The sequence below is a fragment of the Sinocyclocheilus rhinocerous genome, unplaced genomic scaffold (genome assembly GCF_001515625.1).
Source record: "Sinocyclocheilus rhinocerous isolate Xijiao unplaced genomic scaffold, SAMN03320098_v1.1 scaffold860, whole genome shotgun sequence".
Taxonomy (NCBI): Eukaryota; Metazoa; Chordata; class Actinopteri; order Cypriniformes; family Cyprinidae; genus Sinocyclocheilus; species Sinocyclocheilus rhinocerous.
Genome location: NW_015638565.1, coordinates 1,674,669 through 1,696,794, shown reverse-complemented (window position 1 = coordinate 1,696,794; position 22,126 = coordinate 1,674,669). Strand labels below are relative to the sequence as shown.

Here is a 22,126-nt window from a genome sequence, read left to right as displayed (position 1 = left end):
GGGGGGGGGAGGAGGTCACTTTAAATGTGGACAAAAAATAAATAAATAAAAAAGTTGCATCTGGTGACATAAATGACATAAAACTAAAATGCTTACTAAAATGACAAGACCCTAAAAGAAAGGCAGAATATATACTATGATTTAGATTTAAGTCAATACTAAATTTGATATGTTTAACCGCACAGGCATTCTGTATTCAAAACCCTTATATGTGAGCACCTCTCGAGAACATCTGCAGTTTGACCGGACCATGACCTGCACAGAGCCCCATGCTGATCTGGATCTCCATGGGGCGACAGGACTGCTCTACCCTTTCAGCAGCTTAAGGAAGAGCATGCAAACCCCCTTCACATCTGCTAGCCAGAATCAGCACCATGGATAGAGACACCTTAATGAAGCATGGCACCATACCCTCTGATGCAAAACAGCAGGGCCTCGTTAGGACTGTTTTTAATTGGACAGACGTTCGTGTAACTAAGGTAAGAGGGGGGTAAAGTTATCAGAGAGTAGATAGAAAGTGGGGTGGACGTATTGGATATTGAAATTTACAAATTTGATCAATTATTTGTTGCTAGAATTTGTAAAAAAAAAAATCATAATTTTAACAGTAAAAGACTAAAAATGCTATGGTAAAAACCTGTTAATTGGTTAACAGCTTCCCTACGGTAAAAGCTAAAATAAATCTAATGGCATTTCATGTAATTGTGTTAATTTACAGTTAATTTCCAAAAGTTTCAAATTTAACAAAATTTCCTGTGTAACACTTCACATTTGATATTTTTTATTTAAATAATTATGTTCCTTCGGAGTTTTTTTATTTTTATCAGTTATGCAAATTAGGGATTTGTTGCATCTTATGTTGTTAAATTAATGTTCCTTGCATTATTTTAGTGATAAGTTTGCTACCATGATCGTGTGTGGATGACACATGTGCATCTTCTATATATTAGTATTTTTTAGAAAGATTTTTATTTTTAATTTTAAAGAGAACAAAATGCATAAAAAATTAATTGGAAAAATAAAAATGACATTCTATGAGAAAAACCTACAACAAAAATTTGGGTAAAGCTATCCGAGAGAACATAGAACATTAGCTGGATGTGTTAGATATTGAAATTTACAAATTGTATCTTTTTTTTTTTTTTTTTGCTTAAGACACTGGACAAGTCAAATATCTGGACATTCAATGAGAACAAAAAAGCTAAATAAAAATAATGCAAAATAAATCTGGGTAATTTTTTTAGACAGTATATAGAAAGCAGGCTGGACATATTGGATATTAAAACTTTCACATTTTATCTACTATTTGTAGCTAGAGATGTTATATGAATCATTACAGTGATTTTACCACAGTTATGGGGCAGTTTTAGGCAAAATACAAAGCATAATTATGAGATTTTAGTCTAAAATCATTTACAGTACCCCTCTGGCATCAGAATATGGGTTAGACTCTGAGTTCAGGCCCCGTTCACAATATCCCAGACAAGTCAACATGATCTTAGTCAATACTGGGGCGTGGCTAAGAGGGCCCCTGACTGTGTTTACTTTCCCAGATTACACAGCACCCAGCGCTCTTTCTTTGAGACCCGCAGGAGGGCAGCGATATGTCGACAGAGGGATAAGGAAGACGCGATCGATAGCTTTTCCCTCACAGAGGGGTAGCAAGGGATAATGCTAGCATTAGTGACAGGCACTGGAGGGGTGGATTTAGCTGCAACACTTCCACGCTTGCTGGAGGGGGGCGATCAGATTCCCATGACCCCAAACACGCTCTGCCATTCAGTGGAAGGAGGCGATGCTCACCTGGCTGTTTGGAGAATCTCGCTCCGAGCATCTAACAGCATCCCTAAAGAAGCTGCACGAAACCCCGCATAATGGTGTAAGAACTGACAGATGCGTAATTGTTGTTTTGTTTGAGTTCTTCCTCCTTCTATTCCTGCCTTTCTGCTTCTCTTTCTTCATCAGAGTGGGCCCTCAGGAGCACATCCATCCCTGCAGGGCCCGGGGCCGTTCTGCAGGCTGTGACTAAGCCTGGGCCTAATGTTCTCGGCCCCACAGGCTCCCAGACACATCTCACCTCAGGCTCTGGATGCAAACACAACACTTTCCCCATAGAGAGCAGTAAACAGGCACTACAGATGCCTCTCGCTCTGCTATAACTCCTGCCAGCCTCACCGACTGCTTCATCTGTTTTTAAGTGAATAAAAGTGCAGACCTTTTGCACAAAGCTCTTTGAATGTACAAAAAATGTTAGCAGCAAAGAAGAAACAAAATATGTATGTTTCACCACAACAAGGCACATTGAAATTTCAGGTGACCCTGGAGTGAGGAAAAAATTGTAGCTGGATGCACAAAATGACAACTTTATAAGTAAGGAGGAGGAATTTGTCAAGGCTTTTTCAGGCACTGGCTTAAGCCATGATAGCCACATTTTTAAGATGCTGTGTGTTAAAAGTACTTTTAAAACACTTACTGTACCTTTCAGCAAATCATTAAGAACTGCTGAGTGGTTGTTAAACAATCTAATTAATATTCATGATCCATGTATTAGCCAGGACGATATGGTTTATAATGTGTTCCCCAACTTTTCAGATAATTTTTACACCCCTTATTCAGTCAAAAAAAAAAAAGAAAGAAAATTAAAACTTAAAAAATAAAAAATATATATATTTTAAATTAATTAATTAAATCAGTGAGCAAAGATTTAGCAAAAACTTGCATAATTGCTAAAAAAAAAATGTGTGTGAAAAAAATATTATATGAGACATTTTATGAAAAAATGCAACAAAAAAGAAAAACATATATTTGGATACTAAATAAATAAATAAATTCTGTATATTCTCTCTCTCTCTCTTTCTCTCTCTCTCTCTCTCTCTCTCTATATATATATATATGCACATACACACACAAACACACACAGAGTATATTTAAATATTATTATTATTATTATTATTATTTTAACTTGATTTAAACCAGTTAATTTCATGTTGCCCCATACAGGTCATGATCAGCATGGATCTATGTGCAGGATGCATTTGGATTGAACAAACTAACAATTCTGCAGCTTTAAAGGGAAAGCCTTCATATGTGGCACACATGGATGATACTGCAACAATAAGATAGTAAACATCCAAGTCCATTAGGATGTTGGTGCTCCAGATAAGTTACAGTGAGTTAACCTTCTGTTGGAGGCTTCTGTGCGGCAGAGGGTGAGACTGTAACAACAGAGCGGAGAGGGAAGGTGCTTGTGGTTGTGTGGCTTTCTATTTGCAGGCCTGGCTGTGTAGCTGGTGTAGCTAGAGTTGAAACAGATAGCCTACATGAAAGAGGAGAGGTCTACAGCACAAACAGCGACTGACGTATTTCCCTTCAATCCTCTCAGTTGGCCACTCAAGGTCATCATCGTGTTACGATTAAGATAAAAGCACGTTTGCATTAGGTTGTGGCTGCGAGATTAGTGCTGAAATTGTCAGATATGATATGTATCAGAGTCGTTGCCCAAGACACACTGAGCTGTGGTGCTTCTGTGGGTGGTATGGGTTTGAATTAGGCCCGCAACACTTCATTATCCCATTCTCCCATCATTTCCTGTCATCTCTCTACTTTCACTATATGAAAAAAAGCAGAAAAACACAATATCCTTTTTAGAGTGTAGGCTAAAAGCGCTGTAATGGTTGTGTTTGCAATCACTTCTACAGTTGATGGGGCTGCTTTGGGTAAAAATGGCTCAATAGATTCAGGGTTAATGAGAGATGACCATTCTAAAATTGCTATGGGAACTTTACGCTTCACATCGTCATGGCGACTGGCCTCATTTCACCTGCATCTGTCACTGTTTTTATCAGAGTGCCACCACCAGGGCTACAGCCGTGCCACAGCAGAATGCTCAAAAATTGCTCTCTCTTTCTAGCGTTCTTTTCATACTCTTGTTTCTTATTCTCTATTCCACATAAGTGTGTATGAGAATGGAATGGGGGGCAAGACGGGTCCCCCTGTGAGGGACAGGATATACTGAATTATTGAACCAGCCAAACGGGCCACCATTCATATTTCACACATAAAACACACACGCACACACACAAAATACTATGGAAGTCAATGGCTACCGTCAGTGCGCGTCTGAAAATTCTCCCGTTTGATGTGGTCATAAAGAGATACGGCGGTTCCACATCTTAATAAATGAATTTCTTGTCAAGAAAAAAAGGGACAAAAACTGCAGTTTTGAGTGGGGTGGCCAAGCTTTCATCAGTGGTGGCCACGGCTTTTGTGATGGCTAAAAGTGACTCCAAATTATTACTCTAAAAATGATTAATCAATGATTAATCACTCCCCTTGATATTCCACATTAAAGGACATTAAAGACTTCCCAGTCCTGAGTGTATAATATCATACATGTACAGTATCCGTCTGTAATGTGTCTCTAACACACACTTACATCAAATCTGCCTCTTTAACACCCTTCTTCTTCTGCCTCTGACTCATCTCCACTTCCAAGAGCTCATCATTTTTTTCAATTTTACCCAGGCTATCCAGCAATGTCCTTCTTTTATTGCAAATCTATACTCTTAATCTGGCCGGCACCGATGGGCACGCAGCTCGATCAATAGAACGCGATTGCTGGGAAGAGTCCAGAGAGGCTGATAACCAAAAACCAGCAGCCACCCCCACTGGGTTAAGCTCTGACATAGACATGCACATATATGTACAACCAACCACACACAGCTCTAACGCATACAAACAGTCAAACAAAGGGTTAAGATTGAGTAGCACTCATGCACATTTGTATATATATGTAGACGTAATCCTATACAAACAGTCAACTATAGAGTTAAGTGTTCAGGATTATGGACCTGTTTTGCCCCTGTTTCTGTTTCAGTGTTCCCTTATTTGGTCATGTTCCTGTTCTCGTTGTCTCATTATTAGTTGATTCCCCGCACCTGTCTGTCCCTCGTTAAGTTTAGTATAAATGTGTAGTCTGCCTCATGTTTCCTTGTCGGGTCTTGTTGTGAACGTCATCCTTGTGCTCTGTGTCTCCCATTTGGATCATGAAAAGACTCTTGTTCTGTGAAATCTCCACGTCTCCTCGTTTCCTTGTGCCCATGCTCCAGCGAATTGTGACAGAAGACCCGACCGAAACAGTTGCCTCAGTGTGTCTACACTCCGTTTTTGTTTCCGCTTTTTTTCCCTCAGTGTTTTGTTTCCGTTGTGTTTTCCATGGATCCCCTCTCCCGTCCAGAGTACCTCCTCCTCCTGCTGGAGCAGGGAGAGAGATTGCTCGAGGGCCATACTAGACCGTTCCTGGTCCTCGCTGCTCTAACCAGCTACCCAGAAGACGCGCTCTGTGTGTTCTACGACGCCAGTTTAAACATCACGTGCAGAGCGCTGTCATTCGAAGATGGTCCTCGAGCGAATTTTGCCGCCTTTGTGGAGTGGAGTGCCACTCCGCCAGTGCGACTGACAAGCCATCGCCGCACGAAGCGACAGAGCTGAGGATTGCCACGGAGCCAGAGCTGCTGATGACGTCAGTCAAGGTGTGTGAGCCGGCAACAACGCCCGCCACGAGGGAGAAAGCTGCGGGCGGTGTGAGCGCGGAGAGGAGCTCCACCCCCTGCACCGTGGCTGAGGGGGAGCCGGCAACAGCGCCCGCCACGAGGGAGAAAGCTGCGGGCGGTGTGAGCGCGGAGAGGAGCTCCACCCCCTGCACCGTGGCTGAGGGTGAGCTGTGTATGGCGCGGCAACTGTGCCACACCGAAGAGGAGAGGGCTCCCGTTCCTGAGTTCTGAACTGAAAGCCCGGAGGCTCACAAATGACCGCCCTCCCACCCGCTCCTGCTTCCTCCTCCGCCGTCTTCTGGCAGCCCCTCTGCTCGCCCTCAGCCCACCATCTGTGCGGTGCGAGCTCCGCTGGACTGCCATCCTCCAGCGTCGCCATGGTCGGAGTATCCCTTGACTCCGCCTCCAGCCTCTGGGCTCCGGACTCCACCTCGGCCCGTTGACCCGTCGGCTCCACCATGGCTCCTAGCTCCCTCTCTGCCGTTGGTCAGCCCCCTGGAGTCGGCGGCCATTCCTCCTCCATGGCTCCTCCCTCCTTCGGCTCCACCATTGGCCGTGGTTATGGCTGTGGCCTGGGTCCTGCTGTGCTCCTCCTGCTCCGGGCCCCTCCTGTCTCCTCCCTGGCTCCTCCCTCCTTCGTCGCCTCCCTGGTCTCTGTCTGCCAGCCCCCTCCCGGGTGTCCGTCCTCCTCCTGAGCCGCCTCCTTAGTTCCCACCCATTCCTGACGATATGTCAGGATTATGGACCTGTTTTGCCCCTGTTTCTGTTTCTGTGTTCCCTTATTTGGTCGTGTTCCTGTTCTCGTTGTCTCATTATTAGTTGATTCCCCGCACCTGTCTGTCCCTCGTTAAGTTTAGTATAAATGTGTAGTCTGCCTCATGTTTCCTTGTCGGGTCTTGTTGTGAACGTCATCCTTGTGCTCTGTGTCTCCCATTTGGATCATTAAAAGACTCTCGTTCTGTGAAATCTCCTCGTTTCCTTGTGCCAGTGCTCCAGCGAATTGTGACATTAAGTTCTGACATAAGCACACATATAAATAATCACGCAAAGGGAAGGACCGTTAGTAAAAAAGCTTCTATTCTGTACTATCAGCATTTTTATTTATAGAAATATATTTAAAAATGTACAGATTTATAAAAAGGTGTAAATAAAATGCTTTCAAAAAATAAATGTATAACAAATATTTTATTATTAACCTTGAATTTATTTTATTGTTTATTTCTTTTAAAATGTATTTTTACTCCCAGATATTCAGTGTGGTCTCAGACTTTTGGGCCTCACTGCATAAGAAAACATACACTTAACGCAAACATACACACATATTATATATATATATATATATATATATGTGTGTGTGTGTGTATATATATATATAGTAAAATGTAAAAACTTTTTTTTACCTTTTTTATTACAAATCATATTATCAGTTTAACAATTTGTGTAAAACATTAAATTGTAAAATAAATTGACTTGTACAAAAGAGTTAATATGTTCAATGTCAAAAATTATCATTATTACCCTTAAAATTAAAACCCAATACATTGTTTATTTATTTTAAAATTATTTTTTACTCCAAGATTTACAATGTTGTCCCAGACCGTTGGGCCTCACTGCACATAAAACAATATTACATCACACGCTTGAGGTATTCGGCCAATCACAACGCACTGGATAGCTGGCCAATCAGAGCACACCTCGCTTTTCAGACCGTTGAGCTTTGTAAAAATCGACGCGTTTCAGAAAGGCGCGGCATAAAGGAGAAACAATAATGTACAGTATGTGGAAAATAAACCGCATAAACACATTTCATTACAGCAAATACACAAAATAATGTTATTTTTAGCAACATCATATGACCCCTTTAAAACGCACGTCTCAAGAAGTCTTTATCTTCTCTTTCACACATCTACTGATCTGTGCCATACAGGACCTTCATGAAAACATGCCTTCCTGATAAAGACACAAGAGGAGAGACACTTTGTGAACACAGACATGGAGCAAAGGTCAGGAAGGTCACATGCAAATGGATGTTAACCCTTATCTATGGTCTCATTTCAATGCTTCACTCCTTGTGCATGACTCAAAATGAAAAGCATAGAAGCAAATTATGACGATCATGCTTGAGGCTGGATGGGTGGGAGGCAAAAGGAGGTAATTAGACCAAACTCCCCCCATCCTGCTATAATCACTGACAGCACTGCACAATTTATTGCCCAACTAAGAGAACTCTCTGGACGATCTAATTGCAATATGAGCTTGTACTAACACCTGTTTTAAAGCTCGCACAGCAATATTTCACTTTACTCTTGCCTGAGCACTTCTTGATCTGCAAATGCATGTAATGCTTCCCAGTTTGTGTAAGTAAAGGGGTCATGAGATACGACCCCTGACCTTTCTGACCCATACTTAACCCCTAACTAAGTGGACTCGAGAATAGACATTTACGAAGCTGGAACAGGACAGGAAGTGACTGTGTCACCGTAATTGCCTTATTTCCCATGACAGATAATAATGGGCCGAAATCAAAAAGAATCAAGTGAAGCTCTTTGTTTGTTGTTGTTTATCGTCCCCATTAGCGGTAAACATCACGATCAATGGGGCAAAACTGATGAGACCAAACTAACGGAGAGGCAGGCGTGAAAAATGTTTCTTTCCAACGCCACCAGGTCTGGTTGTTTTAATGCAAGCGTGCAAGCGTGCACGTGTGCGTGCGAGGGCTCTTATTTGTGATGCATGGGGCCACACAGCCATGCGCAGCAGGTCTTGATTTACAGATCAGATCTGTGCTTGAAACAAAGGTAGAGACTGTGGAGGGCAGGATGAATGGCCGTCATTAAGCCTTTTACAGTGACGGGCGCTACAGCTGATTTGCATGGTGGACCGGCAGCCGTCCCTCGCACCGAACTGATTTATCTGTTAGTTTAAGGAGCTCAGGGCGGCGCTCCTATAAATACTGCCCATCTTAATAGGGCGCTAAAATGCAGTCGTATGGGCCGGTCGGTCTTAAATCACATGCATCTGCTGTCATCCGTAAACACTTTAGAATGGGTTTTGGTCAGCGTAATGAGGAGTTCGGAAGTGGCTGGCACACACACGCTAGACATCAGCGATTCAGCCCCCACGTAGCGCCATTCATTCCGACTACTCCCAGAGGAAACATTTTAGACGGCAATATCAGCCTCATTGTAGAGAGATGAAAAATTCAAACGCTCTCGTGCACACTTTTGTCGTATTTTGTCGCGCCTTTGATGGTTCTCTCGCCCCGTTGGTTGTTAGTAAATTGGCATTATTGGTAGTTTGTTTGCTGGTGCGGCTGCTATAATGGCTGCAGGGTTTTGTCATTTACTGAGCGGCTAAATAATGGTACATTCCATAAACGACACCGTGAGCATGAAAAGGTGACATCATCTCTGCAGGTTCGGACCTTACACCAATCAGATGCACTCCATGGCAGCTAGAGGTGAGAAGATTTAGTGTGTGGTTGTGCGTACACGCTTTTGTAAGTGTGTGTGTGTGTGTGGAGAAAGAGGGTGGGTCACTGATTTCCGGCTCCCTTCACTTCTGTCCGCTGGATACGCTCCAAGGCCAGTCTAACGAGCCAACATGGATTTGGTAATGACCCCTGTGCCCTAAGAGGACACTCTCACTGCTGTCCTGTTTGGAAGTGCACACTCTCTCACACAATCACATCCACTTCATTTCAGTCATTACAAAACCTCCCTACAGACGCTTTTAGCGTGTAGAAGTCCAGTCAACAGGGTAAAGAGTTTGAGAGACGGTATTGAGAACAGAATAAGCAGTTAGCAATCCTAAAACTAAAAACATGTAGCATTAACCCATGAGAAAAAGCTAAATTGATGGGAATTATGCAATATATTCAATATCTCTAAATGTTTCAGAATTCAAAATGTGATTGCTGTGAGAGCTGCATTTGTCAAGAGGAGCAAGTCTACACACACTGTCTTTCGCTCACTTGGCGGCAAGGCTGATTATGTCCTGTTGTGGGATTTGATCCCCAAAATGCACATTAATAAAATATCCAGATGCCTGTAGATGCAGATGTCTTTCCATTTTGGAGGGCAAGAGGAAGATAGAAGATGCTCTTACCTGTCGATGATGACAGGATCAGATGGCGTCTCGTTTCGGTTCCCGCAGCTCTTCTTGTCACAACACCGGCTGAAATGAATAAAAGACATAAGTTACATGTCTATCTAATAGGGTTGGATCGATATTGGAATGTTTTTGGGTTTGATATTGGCAACTGCTACCTCTTATATATATATATATATATATATATATAATATTAATTTATGTTTACTATTGTTTTAGAGAGCAACACAGTATTTGACTGTATCTTTAGTCAAGCAGCTTGATGTTCAGTTAGATTTTATAAATACAGAATTTGATAGTGACTTGAATTGGAACCAAAGAAAAAGGACAACAAAAAAATGCCCAATTACCACAGATTTATGTATGAGTGTACAAAAAAAGAGTTCTAAGATTTGCTTTCATGCTTAGAAGAAAAGCTCTGCTGTGTTCTTTTAGAGATAGGGATGGAGCTATGTGGTGACCGGCAAGTCTTTCTCAAGCTGGTGGCTGCCTGACAGGTCGCCCTCTTTCTCCTCTCGCCCTGTGCTCCAGCTGGGCTGGGCCCCCGCCAAGGTCACTCAGCCAGCCTCTGACAGTTTGGACAGCACCCAGAGAAGTCCTGGTGCAGCGGCTCTCTCCCAAATGCTCCTCTCCAACACTGTCATCACCTCTGCCCTTGCCCATGCCCTCGCCCCAGGCTGGCATCTCATCTGGTGGCATGTGGTTCCTCTAAATACATCCCGCCTAGCCCATTCACCCCTTGCCAACCAAACTGGTGCGACCACTGGTGCCGCCTGCTTTGTGAAAATGGTTCCAATTAAGTTTAATCTCATCAGTTTGAGATCATCAGTCAGAAGAGAAATATTTTTGCAGTAGTGTTTCCTGCAGGATTGAGTTCTCACAGCAAGAGACACGGATACCCCTAAGAATTTTGGACTATCAATATACTAAATAATTCTAGTACATACTATATTATTACATGTAAACATTATAATACAATATATTTAAATAAAAATATTTAAATACATATTCAATTTATATTCCTTTAATATAATATAATTTAAAGAGAAAAAAAGGTATTTTTATGAATAATGACTAAGCATAATCGAAATTAATCATGAAGCAGTGTGGCTCATGAATAGCAGAGCGGGAGACACTGAGTTGCAGTATCTGTTCCATTTTTCTCTACACAGTTTGATGAAATGATGAAGTAGATGCCGAAACAAAAAAATCATTACCCTCGACTAAGATTAGCTAAGCAATAACTTCAAATCATATTGTATCGATTTTTCCGACCACTAAGACTCCTGATATATTCATCCTACTTGCTTCATGCTGTCATGCATTAGATTGCCATTTGACAAATAATCCTCACTTAGAGCCACTGAATGCAAAACGATCTGACTTTATGAATCATTTATCACATTGTTTGATCTTTAAGAACCTGAAAAAACAAGAACCATTCGTTGTTTTCCTTTTCTTTGTGTGTGTGACTGTTGCCATAGAGCGCGCCACTATAATTTATTCCCCCACTACTTGGAACCATTAGCAAACTTCCAGGAGACCAATTAGCATTGGAAACCCAATGGTGAGGCTGTGGTGACAACCTCCTCAAACTGCGAAAGAAGTGTTATAAACAAACTGGACCCCAGGAGCACAGCCAGGTCCGGAGGGAGTCCCGGGCCCCCGTTCGCAAAAACAAACCTTGGCGGAGCGTCCATAATGTGGCCTTAATGGCATTCCCTCCAGGGTCTGAGCAGGCTAGCCCTGGCTCGGCTAATGATGAAGGGCCAGAACCACGAAAACAAATGCGGCTCCTCCAAGCTCAAACCCCTAAAATGAGCACAGGACAAGCAGTGCTCCTGTACAGAGGCACCGGCTCTGGTCACTCCTACTGATTAGTCATAGATTGAGGAACAGATGCTTTAAGAGCTACCTACTCAGCTTGCTATCTCTACCGTGGCCCTTACTAGTCCATCAGACAGACCTCTGGTATCCTGAAGTAGATTCACTCAAAAACTAGAAAGGTGGGTTTATCGGATGAGAGCACAATATCAGAGTGGAGCTTATATAAAAAACAGCCTTCAAAGCTTCCCTGGGGAATCTTAAGACTAACATCAGATAAAGTGGAACATGCTGAAGGAGTAAGATAAGACATGAAAAGATAGAGAAGGACAGAGAGAATGGATGTCAATAGAGGGCTTGTTTTCAAAGGGCAAGTGTTGTAATTACCCAGCCAGGCACAGAGAGGATGCGGCCAGGGCTAATCATATGCACCAGGCTGCCTGACTGGAGGGTGAGAGCCGATGGCAGAGCTCTCCAACACAACATCCTCATCCAGACTGGCGGACAAAGACCAGTCCGTGCCCACTGTGCACCGTGCGCCATGATTCTGTAGATGCGCCATGCCAACAAACCGCCGTGATGCCTCATTTGGAGACTCTGAAGTGCCAGTTTCAAGTCATTGGGATGAGCAGGAAGGACCTTGAATGGTTAAAGGCAGACCAAGTCCTGTCCCATGATAAATTACTTCCTATAGTACATTATAGAGCACACATTACGGAGTTAAATATTTTAAATTAAATTGTAATTATTTTAATTTTTAATTATTTTTAAAGGGACAATTTTTTTTCAACCCATAAAAAAATCACTGTTATTTGTTTGGTAAAAATGTACATTTAATCAACCCATTGACCCATTACCAAATTAAAACCAACATAAAATGATAGATAGATAGATAGATAGATAGATGGATATATCTATTATTTATGATTTATTTTATTTTATTTATCTATCTATTATTTATTTTATATATGATGCCAAAAGCAACTGACAGGAAAATTGTAATAAATAATAATAATATAAATTAATTAAAAATTCTCTCCAAAATAATCATACACTGGTAATATACACTGGTATATATAATAATTTTGTATACATTTTTTATATAAATGATTTCTCCCGAATATAAGTTAATTTTGAATGGTTTCCAATTGAGATGCCTGTTAGCAGATGGTGTAGTTACAATGTCTACCAGCAGGGGCAAAATGGGCCATGCTAACCAGCTAAATCTGAAAACAACACTCCTTAAAGTTCCTGGTGACTGTAAGTATGATGTTCACGTGGAAATATTGTAACGCTGCTTACAAGAGATACCAAATAATCTGTCAAAGTCGTTTGCTAAGCTCATTTACCACACAAAGGAAATGATCTCCAAAACAAGCACTATTTATTAAAACTGAAAAGGACCATAGGACACTCATCCTCACGTCTGGGACAAGAACATCAAGTTTGCCATGAACAGCTGCTGTGCTTTCAGTCTGTTGATGGGTGTTGCAGGTGAGGCAGACTCCGTCAGGGCCCTGATAAAGAGTTCTATCACCTGGGAGTGAGAGACAGGGGAAATATCTTTCATCTCGCTCTCATTAGCGAATGGAAACACACCATTCATCAGGGGAGGCAGTTAATAATCACACTCAATCACATAATGACCGACTCAAACTGAGCCATCATTATGGAAATGGAACCTGAATCGAAATCATCTCTGAGAAAGCCCGGTTCCTTGAGGGAGAAAATAGCACAGAGTACCCAGCACCCAGTGCTGTGTGGTGTAAACAGGTGAGTTTTCTGGAAGTGATGATGTCCACTTTATAGGGTGAAGCGTTTGTTAGATTTATGTAGCGCTGGTGGCAGCCAGATGGAATCACTTCTGTGATGAACATAATTAGCAAAGTCCATCTTAATGATTCAAAATGTGTTGAAATTCCCATCAACACTTTAATAACTCGACAGGCTCCACATAATAATTGACTGTCTCTGTTCTTGGCAAATCTCTGTAAGAGCAAAGCAAAGAACATTAGCATTAAATATATAAAAAATATCGGATGTGAAGTGCATCGGTAGTCATTTTTCTTCTTCTAGCCAGATAGAGTGTTTCAGGGATGACGTATTTTTGTAAGCCAAAATCCGTAAAAGAGTTGCCATTTTAGTACTTCCGGGTCCATTGTTCAAAAGTCAGTGGGCTTTTTAAATGGGTTTTTGGTTAAATGCCTGAAATAAGGTCTGTGGTTAACACAAGCTCAAGATATTTTCAAGTTTTATTCTTCAACATACACTATACCAGTATTACCCCTTGTGACTTTACTTGTGTTGAAAAAGGTGGATGCTAACAAGTGGCTAAATGGAACTACAGAGGTTGTTGGAGACAATAAACATCATCAAACCGAACATGAAAACTCATCTACGCACTAGCCCATTTTTACAGCCTCACTGTTTATAATTGCACTCTTGCAAACTATTCTAACTCAAACTTTCAGGGAAAATGTGTTTTAAATAAAGACTAAAATAGCTGTCAGCTTAATGATTGTGATGTTGAAGTCATGCAACCGTGGTGTAGTTCGTTTATAGTCTACGTTTGGCTTTTTACTTTTGGCAACTGTATTTAGCCTTCAAAATTCATAAAAACTGTGTCCAATTGTGAATATTATCATGACGAACAAAACGTGTAAGAATCATAAACTTTTGTTGGTCACAGAGCTTATTTTCTGCAATCATCCAAAAGCCAATGGAAAAATCTTATTAGGTTTTTGTCGAGGGAGCCGGGGTGATGCTAACTTTAGGGCTGGCCTACAAAAATATATAATCACTGCTACACTCTATTGGAGGATTTGCATCTCCCACCGGCCCTTGGGTGCCCAACGAAGCCCCATCATTTCCCTTCACTACATTATTAACTCTAAGTTAGCCCCCCGTTACCCAAGACACCAGCTTCTGAGCCCCCTTAACTTCCTCGACCCCCCAGCACCGCTTCCCTACAGATCCTCAGCCCCCTCCAACGGCCATCAGGCAAAAATTCATGGACAATACACCTCTATCCAGGCCTCCAGCCATGCAAGCCCACTGTGAACCCATAATTACACTGCATTAAGGTCAATGTAATGAGGAAAGCCCTGTAGGACTTCACAGTGGAGCGGGAAGGATCATGTAGGCCCACCTATGCAACCCTGCGGTACACCCGTGAGCTGAACTCCCAAACCATATGTTAATGTTCTTCTAAAGTCTCTCTCACATAGTGATACTGAATCATGATCCGTAATATGAGGCGTAATACATTTTTTCATGTTAAATAATAAAAAAGGAATTAATAAGGCATTAAAAGATACTTCAAAAACTGCATGTTACGTTGTCTTCAATATGTTAGTGCTTCGAATATGAGCAGAGCTGTGTTTGTTATAGAAGTCTCAGGTTGTTCTTATAAAAAATGAGAGGTAAATATGAACTGACCTGCACATGATCTCATGGGTGAGGAGAACGCGACACATCTCTGGGTTTTTGTCTTGGCCTTCATAAAGGATTGCCTATAAGGAAGAAAGAGAGACAAATTCATGCTTTCCACAATTATTGTTTGGGGAAAAAAAGTTAATTTAATGCAATGTGACAACTTGCCCCAGTAGTGCTTTGAATGTGTTTACCTCAAAATACAATACTGTTCAAAAGTTTGGGGTTGGTAAGATTTGTAAATGTTTTTGAAAGAAGTTTCACCAAGACTGCATTTATTTGATTAAAAATACAGTAAAAACATTTATATTGTGAAATATTATTACAATTTAAAAACTAAAAACTTCTCTATTTTACTATAATTTAAAATGTAATTTATTTGTGTGATGGCAAAGCTACATTTTCAGTAGTCATTACTCCAATCTTCAGTGTCACATGATCCTGCAGAAATCATTCTAATATGCTGATTTGGTGATCAAGAAACATTTATTATCATCAATATTGAAAACAGTTGAAAACAGTGCCACTTAATATTTTTGTGGAAACCGTTTCAAAATACTTTGATGAGGAGAAAATTCATAATGAGAACATTTATTTGAAATAGAAATCATTTGTAACATTATAAATGTCTTTATTGTCACATTTGATCAATTTATTCAATCCTCTTGTTTTGTGACTTGACCAAATTCCTCCTTTAGCTCATCCCGAAACCAGATATTGCTCAAGATGTTCAGGATGCTGACACCTGGTCATTAGTCATGTTTTTGGTTCGAAGCATGCTGACAACTTTAACATATGCTAAAAGCTAAATCTGGTCAACGGCGGCTGGACGTATGCAGCAATCTGAGGGGGGTCCAGACTCTGCTGGGGCTCATGTGGAGTAACAATCTTCCCGTTCTCCCCATCAGCATCCACCCCGAGCAGCCAGATGGCCAGCCAGGCCCCAAAAGAGAGCCCTCCTCCCAGGCATCCGTCATCGGGCTGTCATGCCTGGCCTGAATGACGGATGATCGGTGCATATCAAGGAAGTTAAAGGACTCACCCCCCTTCCTACCAGACCTCATCCCCATCACCAGTGAAGATGAATCCATCATAAACACACACACATAAAGAACGCACAACACAATCCACCTTAAACTATCCTCCATCTTACCCGACTCTGGTCAGTCGGCCAGACAGGGTTGACCCAACGCCCTAGGGAACAATACTTTTAGTATAACGACCACTTCTACATTATTGATCTTTCTCTCTGCTGCCTATGAAAGTATCTTCCTCTTCATCACCATCCTCCATTTTTGTCGAAGGGGGAGGGGATTTGGGATCGGTGGGGGTCGGGAGGTGGATCGGGTCGATATTTATATATCATCGTTCTTGATTCACATCGCTGGCGCCAAGGTAGTGGCCCCACCCTGGTTCTTCAAGCACGTCTGACTCCAGCGATATGGAATAGTGTTACAACTCTTCCATGAACTCCAAACACGCTCTTTACTGGTACCTTAATTAAGTCATCTCACCTTACAAGAAATATTTCGATTAGCAGTACAAAACTATTTCACTAAATTAATTTTGGGGAAACGTTCAAATTGGAGGCGGCTTAACTCAACTAAGAGCCTTCTCGCTCATATTCTCAATTAGAAGAAAAAAACGGGTTGTTCTCTATCGATATTTGCAGCTTTGCTGTTGATGCACATATGTAAAGCCTGTGTGCGCTGGTAGGGGGGGAAGGATTTTACAGGCGCGCACAACAACAGCCCTTTTTTGTCGTCGGGAGGATTATTGTCTCCAGTGTGTCGGCTCTGCAGCTACATTAAGGCCTATTGATTGGTCTCCAGGGTTGATGCTTTGTCGAGGAACTGGTTGCCATATTGATCTGAGAAAGGCTGACACACAGTGACAGTGGGACCTGCTGGGCTGAGGAAAGGATAAGCCATACGAAGACCGGGGTGGGGGTTGAAATCTGGTCCATTTCATGACGGAATGAAGAACGCAGGTGCAGGACTGAGTTGAGAGTATGAGAGGCATCTCTAATGGGACTTTTATTTGTGTGCAGTGTCCAGCACATGCACTTTTAGTCAAGTTAAATGTATTTATTATTTATTTATTATTTATTTATTCGTTTATTTATTTTTATTATGATATCTTCATAATCTATAGTCTCATTTAACAGATTAGAGCTGGGCGATAATATAGTTTACATTTTGAGACGATATAAGCTTTCAAGCAGTTGAGATTTGTTACATAGTATACATTGCTTTACGTGAATATATCTATGCAGTAAAGTAGGAAGTACTATATATTCAACTACATATAAAGAGCTGGGTAATAATATAGTTACATTTTACGACAAAATAAAGAAATCAATCAGTTGAGATTTGCTATATCACTATATAGTATACATATCTCTTTATGTGAGTATACTATATGTATGTGGATAAAGTTGGACATACTTGTATATCAAACTTTATATAAAGAGCTGGGTAATATAGTTACATTTTGTGACAAAATAAATATATAAAAATATTAATATACAATGGCAATATAACAATCAAGCAGTTGAGATTTGTAATGATGTATATACTTATAGTATAGGCATACTATAGTAGCCTTTTCATTTGAGTTATAAAGGTGTAAATAATTTCAAAGAAAAAAACAAACAAACCGCACTTACCTGTTTAGTCATGGAGTCTATTAATCGAACATACAGATCCTGTTCTGTCCTGATACCTGGAGGTTTAAAATGGAATAAATTTACATTAGACACAAAAACATGCATCTCGTAAACAAAATGTTCTCCTATGCTCTGCATATAATAAAATCCTGCTCAGTTGCATGATAAAAAAAAATCTAATGTGCCATATTTCAACACAAATACTAATAGAATCAAGTGTGTTCAAATTAAAAGGCTCTTTGAGCAAACAGAACAGAAAGCCTGTCCCAAACGCAAAGCCCAATTATTTTGAAAAGTCTACATAAAGGGACCCATTTCTTATGGAAAGTCTTGGAAATTAATTTGTTTTATTATTCTTTTCCCTACAGTATGTTTATGCGCATTCTGTTATGCTTGTCATGCTGACTGAGCTATTCCGTTAATGCTTCTTAGCAAAAACAAACTTGGCTCAGCTTCTGAGTTTTTCTACTATTTATGATTTTCCCATCTTAAAGTGTGAGAGTTCACTTTTCTCCTGCCCTGCTGTCTGGTGGATGACAGAGAATCCACATCTACAGACAAATCATTCACCACTAGCTGTAATCATTAGAGCAGGAGAAGAGAACAATCTTGTACTGAGACTTTGGTTCCAACTCTTCCTATACCATACATGTTGAGACACACTTTATAAAAACTTACATTTTGATTTTAAATTTTCAAGGTGGTATTTGTAACTATTTAAATGTATGTTAAAGGAGTAGCTCACTTCATTTATTCACCCTCATGTCGTTCCAAACCCTAATTGAATGCATCAGTCAGATTCATGAACAAATCAGTCTGGTTTTGTGAACAGGATGAACTGATTCATTGAAAGAATCCCACACAAAAGAATGATTTGTTTGTGAATTGAATATCTCTACATCTCTCATTAATGGCGTCCTGCCTCACACAAAGTTATGAATTCAGAAGACATTAAACAGGCCTGGCGCCAGAGGGGGGGCCGGGGGGGCTTGGCCCCCACACGGACATCCCTGTGCCCCCCTTCGGACCGAGGGGGACGGTCGGACTTGAGTTTAGCGTGTATAATAGTCTTACTCATACAACTGCCTGCTGTTGCTTCTGATTGCTTTTAGATGGAAAAGTTGCCCATAACCCCTGGTCTAGGATCTGTTTTCTTCGTAATTAGGCCCGATACTGAGCTCTTGTACTCATACTCGTACTCGTTAAAATGCCCCGATACCAAACGCCGATACCACACAGCATGTGATAAGTGCCGTATTCAGACAAAGAAACACCGACAATAGAACAACAGAGAGCAGAATGGAGTTATTAGCGATTAAGGATGTCTACGAAGTAAAGCGTCAAATGATTTTACAATGCATTTTCTCAGAGGTGAGCAATGTAGCCAATCACAGACATGTTTGTTGGTTTCTAAAACGCAGTGGCCAATCAGAGGTATTTAGGTTGGAATCCACGCACTCACCGCTCCAGTCATCGTTTTTTGTCCAGTGCTGAGTTCTATCATGCTCGTAACTTCTTTCTAACAAAGACATTAAAAAAGTTTCATTATGTAGTCACGTTCATTGTTTTTTTGTTTGGTTGTTTATTTTTGGAACTTTGTGAGATCTTGATGAATGAGTGACAGTTTTTAATAAATTTAAAGGGAGCACTCTTTGCATTCTGTATACGATAATATATTCAGAATTTAAATAAAACTTGTGTTTTTCATGCTTGACAAGCGGCCACGTACGACACAGAGATAGCTAACTACTACACTATATAGAAAAACATAATAATTTCAGAAGCACAGACGTGATTCTGCAACCGAGCCTGGTCCAAACGCAGGATTTAGGTAAGGAAAGGTCATTATTTATATTGGCTGCAACGCCAAATCATGCACACCTGCTTGCTTTTCTGTTTAATTTAACAGTGTTTTTGTGAACATATATATGCTATAATTGTAATACTTTACAATAAGGTTTGATTAGTTAATATTAGTTAATGTATTAAAGTGTATTAACGTGTTAGTTAATTATTGTAAAGTGTTGCCTAAATAATGTATTTCGAGCGTTCACTTGAAAATATTACCATCATTGCCCTCTATTACCTCTATTGCCCCCCTAAGAGATATAAAATATTCAATAGATATAGAATATTCAAAATCATTACTCCAGGCTTCAGTGTCGCATTATCCTTCAGAAATAATTCTAACATGCTGATTTGCTGCTCATTATCAATATTTAAAAAATACTGTAATATGTAAAATGTCTAACATTGTAAAATGTCTAAATGTCTTCAGTCACACTTGATCAATTTATTGGATCATTGCTATTAATTTAATTAAATAATTTATTTTTACAAATAATTCATAGGCAAACTTTTAAATGGTTGTGTGTGTGTGTGTGTGTGTGTGTGTGTATACATATATATTTATATATAAACAATTTAACAATTTCTAAACAACTTATATATAAACAATTTAAATCATTAATAATGACAAGTGTAACATAGCACCTACTCTTAATGTAGCCAGTCTGTGTGTACTTTACTAAGAACTAAGAGCCCAAATGAGGCCTTGTTTAATGTGTCTGTGTGGGTGAGTAGCGTGGAATGACATTAGACATGAGCGTAAACTGTGAAAGGGTGGCAAATGTGTTCAACAGCATGAACTCCTCTCAGGGTAAACAGATGGAGCTCTCAAATACTCTCCCAGATGTGATGAGACAAGTTGCATGATTGTGGTTACATATCGTTAACAGTTGGCCCCGCTCTGCCTTGCAATATGTCTTTGTTATTGATGGGATATGGAAAGGGTTTGCAGGGGCAGTATGGGTCTCACCGTTGCTGTAGAGAAGCTGTAACCTGTAGTGGATGCCATTGTTGGTCTTCTCGTCATTGTATTCCTAAAAGAATGCACAAGCAAGTAGAACAATTTATGAAAATTGTATGAAAAGAAATTGTCATCTATTAAAACATTGACCATCAAGACAGGTAATCTCAGCATGTTGACCTTCAGATCTGAATTGTGACTCACTGCTGGTAATGACTCTGCTAATTATGGAACCAATGTCCTGGCTACAATGACAATAATTAGCAAAAACTACAACTAAAGACATTCACAACTATATGTTTTATTTATTTGGGTTTGACTACCCATTTTTCTATATACTTGTTCTATACATCTTTACACCGATCATCAGTTTGGGGTCGGTAATCATTTTTAATGTTTTTTAAAAAAAGTCTCTAATGCCCACCAAGTCTGCATTTATTTGATCTAAAATACAATAAAATTGTACAGTAATACAGCAATATTGTTAATTTTTATTACAATTTAAAATAGCTGTTTTCTTTCATAAAATATTTTAAAATGCAATTTATTTCTGTGATCAAAGCTGAATTTTCAGCATCATTACTACAGTCTTCAGTGTCACATGATCCTTCAGAAGTCATTCTAATACACTGATTTGCTGCTCATGAAACAATTCTTACTATTATCAATGTTAAAATGTGCTGCTAAATTTATTTGTGGAAACCATGTTACATTTTTTAGGATTCTTTGATACACAGAAAGTTCAAAAGAACATCATTTATTTGGAATAGAAATCCTTCAACTGACAGTCTTTACTGTCACTTTTGATCAATTTAATGCATCCTTGCTGAAAAAAAGAATTAATTCCCTTCCAAAAAAAAATTTAAAATCTTACTGACCCCTAACTTTCGAACAGTAATGTAAATTTCTATATAGTTACCAAAGGAGTGCTTTTATGAAACCAATAAAAATTTGAATTTTTAAAAATGTGAAAGTTTGTTTGAAGGCTTACTTAAAATCTCTGTTGAGAAATACAAAGTCATTCACTTTCTAATAATTCCAGCAAAAGAACTGCAGCGCATCCAAATGTAAGCATAGTTTGGTTTCACTCTTTGGACTAAGTGTGAGGTTTACATTTAAACATCACATCCAGGCTTCAGGTGAGTTATTTTACCCTAATGTGACATCAATACAATGAGACGCAGGAACACGACACACCCACACTTGATGTCAGTCTTTCTCTATCTCCTCACTGCCAAGTTTAATGGTAGCGTCTTGGCAGCGACCCAGAGTGGAGTGGAGGAGTGTAGGGGGGTGGTGCTGGGCAGGGGTTATGCCGGAGGTGAGCAGACAGCGAGGACAGAGCACTGACCGTGCCAGCTGGACCCCGTCCCGTATGACTCGTGGGCGGAGCTGTTCTCTATAACCTTTTACTGAGAACAACCCCCCGACACACACACCACAGGGTGAGCAGGACTACCCTCCGAAACACACCGCAGGGCTATCAGGTACAAACACATGACTACACTCCAGAATGGAGTTTGCGGGACCTTGAAAAGGCCGATATTTAGAGTAGAATAGTAGATGCTTTGGGAAAGAGTGAGATTTATTCCCATGATGCTGATCCTGAGAATCACACTCAAACGATAAACAAAAAATAAAATAACATGGAGCAAAAAAAAAAACAAAAAAAAAAAGCCAATCAACAATCCTCTGTTAGAAAAGCTGGATATTTTATAATAAATTCAAATT

The 22,126-nt window shown here is 40.2% G+C and overlaps 1 protein-coding gene across 4 annotated transcripts in view; it reads right to left on the bottom strand.

The window, feature by feature from the left end:
- The window catches only part of LOC107749771 (transcription factor COE3), a 110,466-nt gene that overhangs the window by 72,528 nt on the left and 15,812 nt on the right, over positions 1-22,126 (bottom strand). For all 4 annotated transcript variants that reach the window (XM_016564942.1, XM_016564943.1, XM_016564944.1 and 1 more), the window contains exons 3-6: positions 20,405-20,468; positions 17,587-17,642; positions 14,925-14,998; positions 9,660-9,728 (exon numbers count right to left, since the gene is read on the bottom strand). In XM_016564942.1, the coding sequence (XP_016420428.1) occupies positions 9,660-9,728; positions 14,925-14,998; positions 17,587-17,642; positions 20,405-20,468 (263 nt within the window). The remainder of the gene's footprint in view (positions 1-9,659; positions 9,729-14,924; positions 14,999-17,586; positions 17,643-20,404; positions 20,469-22,126) is intronic.